This window comes from Hoplias malabaricus, chromosome 14 (genome assembly GCF_029633855.1).
Source record: "Hoplias malabaricus isolate fHopMal1 chromosome 14, fHopMal1.hap1, whole genome shotgun sequence".
NCBI classification, from domain to species: domain Eukaryota; kingdom Metazoa; phylum Chordata; class Actinopteri; order Characiformes; family Erythrinidae; genus Hoplias; species Hoplias malabaricus.
Window position 1 is genome coordinate 36,666,486 of NC_089813.1, and position 12,198 is coordinate 36,678,683.

The window sequence follows — 12,198 nt, forward strand, 5'->3', positions numbered from 1 at the left end:
CCGTGTGTGAATTCCAGGCGCACGTATGTGGAAGCAGGACCGCGGATCCAAGGAGCCGGGCTCGCCAGTTGCCATGGCAACCACGGTCCTGAGTGAGGCCTTCTACTTTTGCCAGTGACCGAGCCGAAGCCAAATTATTCCTGTGTCTAACAAAAGCCCTGTGGGAGCGTTTAGCCCTCAGACTCGTCTTCTATCTACACACACACTCACTCTCACAGCCCTCCCCCACCACAGACCCCTGCCTCAATTTTTATTTCCCACACTTGTCCAGCCACCCAGGCCCGTTAGCCCTGCCCTCTTCTCTCAGGTGTCGTAATGACCACCTGTGAAACAGAGGGATGGATGGCTGTAGGGGTCAGACTTGATTGATGGTGGTCTTGTGCAAAACTATCCTTGCCGTTTAAAGCATTTCCATTCAGAAACCTAAGGCCAGTGCACGTAAGGAGAGCAGCAGTTATGAAATCTCTTATATAAACCTTAGAAAAAAAAAAAAAAAACAGAAAGAATAGGAAAAAAACTTTCTTCTCTTTCATCCTCTCAAGCATCTGTTTGCGAGGATCGCTCCGGCTCCTTTTTCCCTGCTCCTCAGCTTTTGGCTCAGAGTGTGCATTCATTAACCAGCGTGTACTTTCTTTTTTTTTTTTTCCCACCGCATTGATGCTCAACCTAGATTTGGAAGCCCCTAGATTTGTCAGTAACCGTGGAAACGTTGCCGCCACAGGGGTAGCTCTTAGCTCCAGAGCCGAGATCATGCTAAACGTACATATTTTGCATTCGCAATGCTCTGACACTTGTACTGGTGTTGTTGGAGAGCCACACTGGAGCCATTCCTTGTTTTGGGGGGGGGGGGGGTTTAGCCAGCAGACGAAGGGATAATGTCCCTCAGTATTAGATACGGGTGTGAAGTTGGACTGGAGAGTTGAACTGACCTCAGGCTGGGTCACATGTATTAAACTCCCCAGAGTGAGAGCGCAAATGTAGGCTGAGGGGTTTTTATTTTTCATAACTTAATGAAGGAGTTTGCATAGTCAGGGGGGAGTTGATATTAGATCATACTGCTATCTCAGCTGTTATTAACTCTTCCTGCTATCTCAGCTCAGGCAACTTCTGAAGCAAAAGTTCAGCCAGAAATCAAATTTACACAATTCTCCCCCAGGTCTGAGTGTGCTCAGTGAGCCGAAAAATATTTGGAGCCCAGTATTTACTTCTTTTCTTTTGCACCAGATGTACTAGGATAATGTAGCCCTGGAGGTACTGTGCTAATATAGCTTTGGACTTACTGGGCTATTATAGCTCTGGAGGTACTGTGCTAATACAGCTCTAGAAGCAATGGGCTAATATTGCTCTAATGTAGAACTAGGGGTACTGGACTAATATATCTCTGGAGTTACTGGGCTAATACAGCTCTGGATGAACTGGGCTAATATAGCTCTAGACGTAATGGGTAATGTAGCTCTGGAGGTACTGGGCTAATGTAGCTCTGGAGGTACTGGGCTAATGTAGCACTGGAGGAACTGGGCTAATGTAGGACTGGAGTTACTGGTCTAATACAGCTCTGGATATAGCGTAATATAGCTTTGGAGGTAATGGTCTAATATAGCTCTGGAGGTAATGTGCTAATATAGCTCAAGAGTTACTGGGCTAATATACCTCTGGAGGTAATGGACTAATGTAGCTTTAAAGGTAATGGGCTAATGTAGATTTAGAGGTAATGGGCTAATTTAGCTCTAGAGGTAATGGGCTAACGTAGCTCTGGAGTTACTGTGCTAATATAGCTCTGGAAGTACTGGGATAATGTAGCTCTAGAGGTGCTGGGCTAATTTAGCTCTAGATGTAATGGGCTAATTTAGCTCTAGAGGTAATGGGCTAATTTAGCTCTAGAGGTAATGGGCTAATATAGCTCTAGAGGTACTGGGCTAATTTAGATCTATATGTAATGGGTTAATATAGCTTTAGAGGTAATGGGTTAATGTAACTCTGGAGGTACTGGGCTAATACAGCTCTGGAGGTAATGGGCTAATGTAGCACTGAAGGTACCAGGTTAATGTAGCACTGAAGGTACCAAGCTAATGTAGCACTGGACTTATTAGGCTAATGAGCACTGAAGGTACCAGGTTAATGTAGCACTGGAATTATTAGGCTAATGAGCACTGAAGGTACCAGGTTAATGTAGCACTGGAATTATTAGGCTAATGAGCACTGAAGGTACCAGGTTAATGTAGCACTGGATTAACTAGTTTAATGTAGTATGACCACAAACATTATAACATCATCTTGAGTTTACAAAGTCCTGAATTGACTCTCTCTCACTCAGTGGCTTGTTTTGTGTGTGTGTGTGTGTGTGTGTGTGTGTACACAGAGTCTGTTTACTCTGCTCAAATTAAAGCAGAGTGAATTGATGGAGGGTCAAACCCATGACGCAGCATATTCCAGACGAGGGTCTGCTTATCAGAGTGCAGTATTTACTGCATGTTTCCCTCTGCAGAGCTGAGCTCCAGTGACTGGATATTACACTACCCCTGGTGTCGCGGTCACTCCAGAACAGAGAGGAAAGTGTGAAGAGTGTGCAGCATCAGCGAGACTATCATAATCCACACGACATTTCACAGCCGGGCAATCCTCCCGCCACAGATACTGTGTTTAGAACACATCACTGGTGAGGTGGTGCTCTCTGTAATTCGAGAGAGAGAGAGAGAGAGAGAGAGAGAGAGAGAGAGGGAGAGAGAGAGGCTATATTACTCAGAAATGGCATTACTGGGTTTTTTATCACCCCGTTTTAGGAGGAGAGAGAGGCTAAGGTGTGTGTGTGTGAGAGAGAAAGAAAGATAGAGAAAATGAAGTGTTAGAGAGAGGGGTTGGAGTGCAAGAGGGAGAGAGAGACCAGAGTGTGAGTGTGAGAGGGAGAGAGTGCAAGGTGCAAGAGGGATAGAGAGAGGGAGATGGAGGGAGTGAGATACTTGGGTGAAAGTGTGAGAAAAAGAGACATAAGTGAGCAAGAGAAAGATGAGAGAGAGAGCGAGAGGGGGGGCTGGGTAAAAGCAATGAGAGGAATAGAGAAAGCGGAGAGGAATAAATGACAGGAAATGGAAGAGTATTTAGGAGAGAGGAGAAAAAGAGTGGGATGTGTGTCAAGAAGAATAAAGAGTGGAGGGATATATAGGTGAAAAAAGAAGAGTGAATGAGAGAGAGGGTGGTAAAGAGGAGAGGAAAGGAGAGAGAGAGAAGGGGGTTAGTGGAGGGGTATAGGAGAGAGAGAGAGAGAGAGAGAAAGAGAGAGAGAGAGAGATTATTCGGAGCAGTGAGCTGGGGGTGGGATGTGCTTGGACTGCTGAGTGCCCTCAGAGGGGATTTTTCAAGCACGTCTCTGGAGGGAAGGATATGATTAGTATGGGACCAAGTGTACACTCCCCATACAAGCTCCAAGTACTTACTCCCAGTGTACACTCCTTTCACACCATCCAAGTGCAGGCTCCCCATGTGTCCTCCAAGTGCTTACACTCTGTCCACACTCCAAGTGCACATTTGAAGTGCCTGCCACTCTCTGGTTCTTAACTCTTTATGGCCACATAAAGCTGGGGACATGCAGGTTTGATGCGGTCAGCAATCGTCATGACTACAGTCAGTGACATCTCCAGAGGCTAATGGGGGTTTTAACGTGGTATGACATGTACTGTTGTATAAGACGTTATTTATTCTGAAATGAAGGGTACTAATAGAGGCTGTTTACAGATTTGCTGCAGAACCATGCTCTAGTCTTCTCAGAAGGCTTTAGGATGGATGTTAGAAGAGTATTGTGAGGGTTTGCTTCATGTTCTATGGTTTCCTCCCACAGTGCAAAAACACATGTTGGCTGGATTAGCTGTGTGAAACTGCCCACAGGTGTGTGTGTGTGTGTGTGTGTGTGTGTGTGTGTGTGTGTGTGTGTGTGTGTGTGTGAGTCACAGGGTGAGTGTGTGAAACTGCCCACAGGTGTGTGTGTGTGTGTGTGTGTGAGAGAGAGAGAGAGAGAGAGAGAGTGTGAAATTGCACATATGTGTGATTGTGTGAGTGACAGGGTGAGTGTGTGTAATGGTCCACTGGTGTGAGTGTGTGAGTGACTGGGTGAGTGTGTGTAATGGTCCACTGGTGTGAGTGTGTGAGTGACTGGGTGAGTGTGTGAGTGACTGGGTGAGTGTGTGTAATGGTCCACTGGTGTAAGTGTGTGAGTGACTGGGTGAGTGTGTGTAATGGTCCACAGGTGTGAGTGTGTGAGTGACTGGGTGAGTGTGTGAAACTGTCCACTGGTGTGAGTGTGTGAGTGACTGGGTGAGTGTGTGAAATGGTCCACAGGTGTGAGTGTGTGAGTGACTGGGTGAGTGTGTGAAATGGTCCACTGGTGTGAGTGTGTGAGTGACTGGGTGAGTGTGTGAAATGGTCCACAGGTGTGTGTGAGTGAGTGACAGGGTGAGTGTGTGAAATGGTCCACTGGTGTCAGTGTGTGAGTGACTGGGTGAGTGTGTGAAATGGTCCACAGGTGTGTGTGAGTGAGTGACAGGGTGAGTGTGTGAAATGGTCCACTGGTGTCAGTGTGTGAGTGACTGGGTGAGTGTGTGAAATGGTCCACAGGTGTGTGTGAGTGAGTGACAGGGTGAGTGTGTGAAACTGTCCACTGGTGTGAGTGTGTGAGTGACTGGGTGAGTGTGTGAAATGGTCCACAGGTGTGAGTGACTGGGTGAGTGTGTGAAATGGTCCACTGGTGTGAGTGTGTGAGTGACTGGGTGAGTGTGTGAAATGGTCCACAGGTGTGAGTGTGTGAGTGACTGGGTGAGTGTGTGAAATGGTCCACAGGTGTGAGTGACTGGGTGAGTGTGTGAAATGGTCCACAGGTGTGAGTATGTGAGTGACTGGGTGAGTGTGTGAAATGGTCCATAGGTGTGAGTGTGTGAGTGACAGGGTGAGTGTGTGAAATGTTCCACAGGTGTGAGTGTGTGAGTGACAGGGTGAGTGTGTGAAATGGTCCACTGGTGTGAGTATGTGAGTGACTGGGTGAGTGTGTGAAATGGTCCACAGGTGTGAGTGTGTGAGTGACAAGGTGAGTGTGTGAAATGGTCCACAGGTGTGAGTGTGTGAGTGACTGGGTGAGTGTGTGAAATGGTCCACAGGTGTGAGTGTGTGAGTGACAGGGTGAGTGTGTGAAATGGTCCACTGGTGTGAGTATGTGAGTGACTGGGTGAGTGTGTGAAATGGTCCACAGGTGTGAGTGTGTGAGTGACAGGGTGAGTGTGTGAAATGGTCCACAGGTGTGAGTGTGTGAGTGACTGGGTGAGTGTGTGAAATGGTCCACAGGTGTGAGTGTGTGAGTGACAGGGTGAGTGTGTGAAATGGTCAACTGGTGTGAGTATGTGAGTGACTGGGTGAGTGTGTGAAAAGGTCCACAGGTGTGAGTGTGTGAGTGACAGGGTGAGTGTGTGAAATGGTCCACAGGTGTGAGTGTGTGAGTGACTGGGTGAGTGTGTGAAATGGTCCACAGGTGTCAATGTGTGACTGACTGGGTGTATAAAAATGTACAGCAGCGTTAGCTGACCGGAGACAGTCCAAATAACCCCAGTTGCCTCAGGCAGGAGGACAGGTGTGTTGTTCCGTGCTGCTCCGGGGGGCATAGAGCTCTTAATTGCGTTCGTCGTTAGGGCCTTTTCAGGCTCACCGTTAATGAGCAATTGAGAGGCGGCTTGAAAGTGTCTGAGGTTCAGTGGCCCTGGAGGATTAATGGCGCATGTCGAAACTGAAAGAAGAGCTTGGCTGACATATTGAGCGGTCAGATTTTCACAGCAGCGTCTTCACTCACCCTGCGTGAGCGTCCTCGGCGCTGGAGCTAATGTCTGACCCGGGGCACGCTCAAGATGTTAGCATGCTGCAGACGCTCGGCAGGCCGAGGGACTTCATTGAGAATCTTCATGGACGTCCCTGATGTATTGCCTTCCAGAGGGAGCCTTCCTCTCCGCTGAAAGTTTAGCCTTTATTTCCCTTCTCAGTCACTCACTCATTCACTCACTCACTCACTCTCTCATTTTTGCTGCACATTCACAGCGTTCCACCATCCTCTATCAGTGCAGATTAATGCTCTTTATTATTCCCCAAGCAATGAAAAACACCAAAAATATAGATTGTAACATAAATGGGAACCAGCTGGAGCCTACCATGGTGTCGATGAACATTTTTGCCCTAATGTCTCTTTTCTTCTTCTTACTCTGCAGGTGTTCATCGTGTGTAAGCAGCCCCTTCCCCTGTAACTGGTGTAAATACCGCCACATCTGCACCAACAACGTGGCCGAGTGCTCCTTCCTGGAGGGTCGAGTAAGCAGCTTAGAGGTAAGAGCAAGGCCTTTGATACACAACACAAATAAACAAGGTAAGAATTCAAAGAATTCCGATATCAAAATACACACCCGATGCTTTTTTCTGAACTTCACTTTGTGGAGGTAGTGTGGGCTACTTTCGATTCGGAGCAAAGAGACGAGAGCATCGCCAGCCTCGTGCCTGCAGTAATCATTTCAGTAGCTTTTGATAGTTTCTGTCTAGTTTTAATTGATGAAAAATAAATACAGTATTTAATGTAGTTTTAGTCGTTAAATAAAAATGAATTAGCCTTGTTTGTCATGTGTTAGTAAAGTAGTACATTAGTAAAGGTTTTATGTATTATTTATTACTAACTTTCATAAATAATAATTTAAAACACGTTTTTATCCAAAACTGTGAAAGGAATATGGCGACTTGTTTCTTCAGATATATTTTGAATTTATTTAAAGACTAAGCACCACTTAATGGACCTCCATGAATATTCCACATTATTGTAGTTACTGACAGATATAAGTATGAATTAAAATGAAAATAGCAGCTTAATTTGCTTTAAAACTGACAATTTTATTAAATTGACGGAAAAACTCGAGCTCGCTACGGAAAATCTTGAACGCGACCGTGACGTCACTGGTGGACAACAGCTGAACAACGCCGCGGTAAAACACAGTTATGACTGACTGTTATGACAGTATCTAGCTAAATAACCAACATTATTCATGACAATAGCCTAGCAATAAGCTAAACTCAAATGTAGAGGTACCGTTATTCTTGTAAATGTGATCGAAGTCGAACTCGAATTCATCCGACACTATAAACCTCCGTAATGCAGCTACGTAGCCGAGTATAATCTGAGCACCGAGTTTAGCGAGTCAAGCTAACGTTAACTAACACCAACTAAAACAGGCGAAGTGTCCTTACCCTGTTTACCTCCATGTTACAGAGGCTCTTCAACACCTTTCGTTGGTGTCCTTACATGCCCATATTGTTGGAAACGGTCTTTTAAACCTTATTCCTTGAATTAGTAAGAAATAACGTGTTTTCTGACCATCAATAAACACAAGTTAGGAACTCAAACTCCACTGTATTTATTTGTTTGACACTTTCATATCGCTGGTGCTTAGCCTTTAACACTAAGATTTTAAATTCAAACAGGAGCCACTCGCAAAAGCGAGTGTCGGCTCTAATCATTGGCCAACAGTTGATACGAGCGACACCGAGGCGCTCAAACAATCGATTCCACTTCACTATTCCGCCCAGAAGCTCTCTTTTACAAGAGTAAGCCTTCAGAGGATTCTCTTTTATTTCCATGCCGTTTTAAATGGACCATTTATCAATCTTTCACATGTTTGTTTACCTTTTATTCATTGGCAAAAAGTGCAAAACATTTTGTCATAATTCATCTCATCAAAAGCTTATATTTATTGAGGTTGGTCGCCTGGTTTTCGTTGTGAAATGTAGGTCCTCGACAAATATTTTTGATTATAGTTTTCGTTTCCGAAATTAACGCCATGTCTGTAACACAGTTGGTTTGTCGGACGTGTTCCAGCGCCACCGACAGCGGTGAGCGAGTTCATGTCTGCAGTTAGTCGGCAAATATCACTAGAGGGTCTAAAAAATAATGTCCCATTTTTGATGCTTAAAAATTGATGTTGTGTGCAAGACGTTGGAAGTACTTTGCTGATGTCTGAGTAAATCATGGCTCGGTGTATGTACAACACACTCAGTCTTAAAACGAATGACCCACAGAGTGCCTGACCGTCCCGAAGCCTAATTCAGCTCTGTGAATCACTCTGGCTCAAATGACTCACGTACTATTTCAGTCTCAAACGTTACATTACAAAGTTGGGGGTGACTCCTGCTCTGCACGCAGTCGTCCACTTGTCCCAGAGGCTGGGAAGAAGGATGGTGTTCACTTGTCGAAGGGTTGGAGATATGAGGAAAGCACATCGTTGAACGTTTCATCTCATGTTTAAAGATAGGGCTGATACATGACTTTGACAAATGACAGGCATTTGTTCAAACGGACAAACGCCTGATTCATCACAGCGCTCATAAGACACTCGTCTGCGATTGGTCGATGTGAAAACGACTTTCTAAAGCACTGCTGAGGTTGGATGAGTCAAGAGGAATAAATTCAGAATGTCGTTTCCGAGGGCCTTGACTGATCTGTATAATTTCCTGAAATTGCCATAGAAACGTGGATTTAAAGTCAAAAATACATTGCTTAGCTTAAAGCAAAGTAGCAGCCATCTTGAAATTTGTGTTTTGTATTTTTTTTAATTCCCCAAGAGCAAAGTACCTTCTACTGAGGAGAACTAGCACTCGTTAAATGGGACACAATACAAACAAAACACTTGCTCAGTAAACATTCACCTTAAATTGAAGATCTGGAGTCTACCAACCCTCAAACTGTGAAGCAAGACCCCCCAAGAGATGTCCCGCCTCCTTTCCCGAGACTCTCCAGTTACAGCTCTGGAGCTGTGTTTATGTGAGAACCCAATGTATTGAGGGGGGGGGGGGGGGGTGCTGTGTTGATCCTTGTGGTATTTTGACCAAAGAACACCATAGACTTTTTTATTAAGGTCCCAAAACTGTGTTTACTTGTGTAAAAGGGGTATAACATGTCTGATTTAAGGTCATCTGGGACACTCCTGAGGGACAGGAGACAGGGCTAACCGCTTTACCCACCCCTTAAGCCATCAACTCACCAATCAGTCTGAAAATAATTTATCAAACACGCCATTAACCCCTTTCCCTCCGTGTATTGATCCAGTTTTAATAGCCTCCACATCCTGTTAAAAATTCAATTACAAATGGCTACTACAGGATCATACTGTACTGCCCAGTACTGACACTGGTAAATGAATGCTATACTGTCCGGCGCTGTCCTCCGTGGCTATTGTCCAGTTCCCTGAGGAGCAGTTTTCATGTGATCAGGGTGTAAATGGTATTATGGTCTGTCTCGGCCGGAGAAAGGAAGTGGAACAATAACGCTTTCTGTGTCTGTGTCCCGCTAATAAACATGTGACTGTAGCACCCTGAAGCCTGGCTGACCCCAACCTGACCAGCGCCCTCTGAACCTGTATCTCTCACACAGTGCTCTCTCTGAGTCTGAGCCTGGGTCTGTGCGCTTTTCCTTGCTACAATCACGTCTTTCACTGAGAGGGGCCACATTGTCTGGGAGCATCTGGGAATTTGCTTGTTTTTAGGTCTTATTTGACCCAAAAATCTTTTTTTTTTCACATTTTGAAGTCTTAACACACACACACACACACACACACACACACACACAAGATTGTTTCCTCCTGACATATAGATCCCCTTCAGCTGATAAGAGGAGACGCTGTTGCCAATGTTTTTCAGAATAAAAGAGAATGAAAATCCAATTTTCCATTAGAGCTTTTTTTTCCCCCAAAACATCTTTTTTTCTCTCTCTCTCTCTCTCTCTCTCTCTCTCTCGTTAGAACATTAAGCCAAAGTGCTTTTTCAGCCAGTTCCTTCGCTCTGCCTCAAAAAAACCCAAGCTGAATTTAGTTCACATTAGATCATTTATTCATAAAACCCAGTTAGGAGAAATGAATTATCCAGTTCATAACTGAATGCAGAGCAGAGTGCGGAGTTGTATATTAAACAGACTGTCACCCTCTCCTCCTTATCTCCAGTGTAGCAGATTGACCACAGACACGTTTGGTGGCTGAAGAGTTGGCTCCATCACCCGGAGACTGAGAGTTTGATCTCCGATGATGCTGCAGTCATCCGTGGCTGTGGGTGTAAAAGAGCGTAATTGAGTCCTTGTCTCTCCTCAGTGCAGATTGCTGTTATCTGACGTAACAATTGGGCGGCGGTTGTTCTCCTCCAAGCGCGTTGATTCCCAACAACATTGCAGCAATGGCTGTTTGAAAACATTCGTTAGATGGCTTCACATATTTGGCCCCGTCATTTGGGTCGGGGGAGGGGGGGGGGGGGGGCACATCTAAACGAAGGGGAAACATTTGGTAGAGATCAAAACAACACAAATCTAGATCACAGTATGTCATACTACAGAGACAGGGCCATTAGAGATGACTTAGCATCTGAGCATGGTTCGAGGCTAATGTAGGCACAATGCTAATTGTTGGGGATAAGCTACATTAGCCTCATTAGCCTCATTGCTTTTAGTGTGAAACTACCACGGAAGTTAAGTTCAGATACGAAACTTCTTCACAGTTCGGTTAAAAGGGGAAAACCGTGCTGGTATTCTGCCAAATCTGATGTTTAACTTTAGGTCAATGCAGGATTTGAGACATTGCTCAAGCGTTTGATGTTTGGCTCCGTGTCGTGTTTCTTGCCAAAATCCTGTTGCGGTGAGCAGAACCATAGTCATAGCTCAGATCTGGCTCGACTTTAGAATAGATTTGCATCTCTTGTTTTGCCTTTCCTTTTGACCCCCTCTTTCTCTCTCTGTGTCTCCCCCTCTCTCTCTCTCTTTCTGCCCCCCCCCCCCCCTCTCTCTCTCTCTGCTGTGTATGCCCGCTCTCTCTTTCTCTCCCCACTCTCTCTCTCTCTCTCTCTCTCTCCCCCTCTCTCTCTCTCTCCCCTCCCTCTCTCTCTCTCCCCCTCTCTCTCTATCTGTGCTGTGTATCCTCTCTCTCTCCCCCCCCCTCTCTCTTCTCTAGCTCTCTCTCTCTCTAGCTCTCTCTCTCTCTCTCTCTCTCTCTCTCTCTCTCACTCTCTAGCTCTCTCTCTCTCCCCCCTCTCTGTGTGCTGTGTATCCCCTCTCTCTCTTGCTCTCCCCCACCTCTCCCCCCCCCCTCTCTCTCTCTCTCTTCTCTATCTCTCTCTCTATCTGTGCTGTGTATCCTCTCTCTCTCTCTCTCTCTCTCTCCCCCCCCCCCCTCTCTCTCTTCTCTAGGGCTCTCTCTCTCTCTCTCTCTCTCTCTGTGCTGTGTATCCCCCCTCTCTCTCGCTCTCTATCTGTGCTGTGTATCCCCCCCCCCTCTCTCTCTCTCTCTCTTACACACTCCACTGAGCTGGGAGCAGGAGGTTGAAAGGTTGAGGTGACGGACAAAAAACTGCTGAAGTTTTCTCCTTCTCTGTCATTTTTTCTTTGCTTGACAACCACAAAGAACAGAAATCCTACTCACTAACAGCGAGCGCTCAACAATGCAGACACCACTGAGACATTACTGCTACTGTATGACTTTACAGTGATTACAACACCATGAAGTATACATTAAAAAGACAATTTATTACGAATAGATTAATTGTCAGTTCAAAATACATTAAGAGGAAAGCCCCTTATATAATATAATATAGATGATGTGATTATACTGTGATTATATATGGCACTATACTATAATTATGCAGTATTACAGAAACATTATGTATTATTTTTCAGGATCTTGAAAGCTACATGATATTGCTGCATTAACTGGATGAATTATTAATCCAGATATTTTTAATGAACACACTCTGAAGGGGGCGCCAGTCTTTCGCAGGGCAACACACATTCACACATTCACTCACACACTCACAACTAGGGACACTTTAAAAAAGGCAATCCACCTACCAGCGTGTGTTTTTGGACCGTGGAAGCAAACCCGGGCACCCGGAGGAAACCCACGCAGACACCGAGAGAACCCCAGGACCCTGGAAGCTGTGTGACAGACCACTGTATAATATTTAGTGTTGTGTTTTCCATTTTACAGACCGACACCCTTTATATTTCAAAGGCCATTGTCACGGCAACAATTACCAAGTGATATATTTTTCAGCTCGGCTCCCTGCCGCATCACGCCGCCTGCTCTGACTGCGCAGTGTTTGTGCAGCTCTGGCTTTCTTTCCTTTGCATCATCACCACAGTCAGAATCTGATAGAGTGTGT

The 12,198-nt window shown here is 45.5% G+C and overlaps 1 protein-coding gene across 2 annotated transcripts in view; it reads left to right on the forward strand.

Moving 5' to 3' along the window:
* The window catches only part of plxna3 (plexin A3), a 587,367-nt gene that overhangs the window by 125,176 nt on the left and 449,993 nt on the right, over positions 1 to 12,198 (forward strand). For both annotated transcript variants that reach the window (XR_010795288.1, XM_066643219.1), the window contains exon 9: positions 6,234 to 6,348. Coding sequence is in view for 1 of the 2 variants with exons in the window: in XM_066643219.1 (XP_066499316.1) it covers positions 6,234 to 6,348 (115 nt within the window). In the remaining variant the exon portion in view is untranslated. The remainder of the gene's footprint in view (positions 1 to 6,233; positions 6,349 to 12,198) is intronic.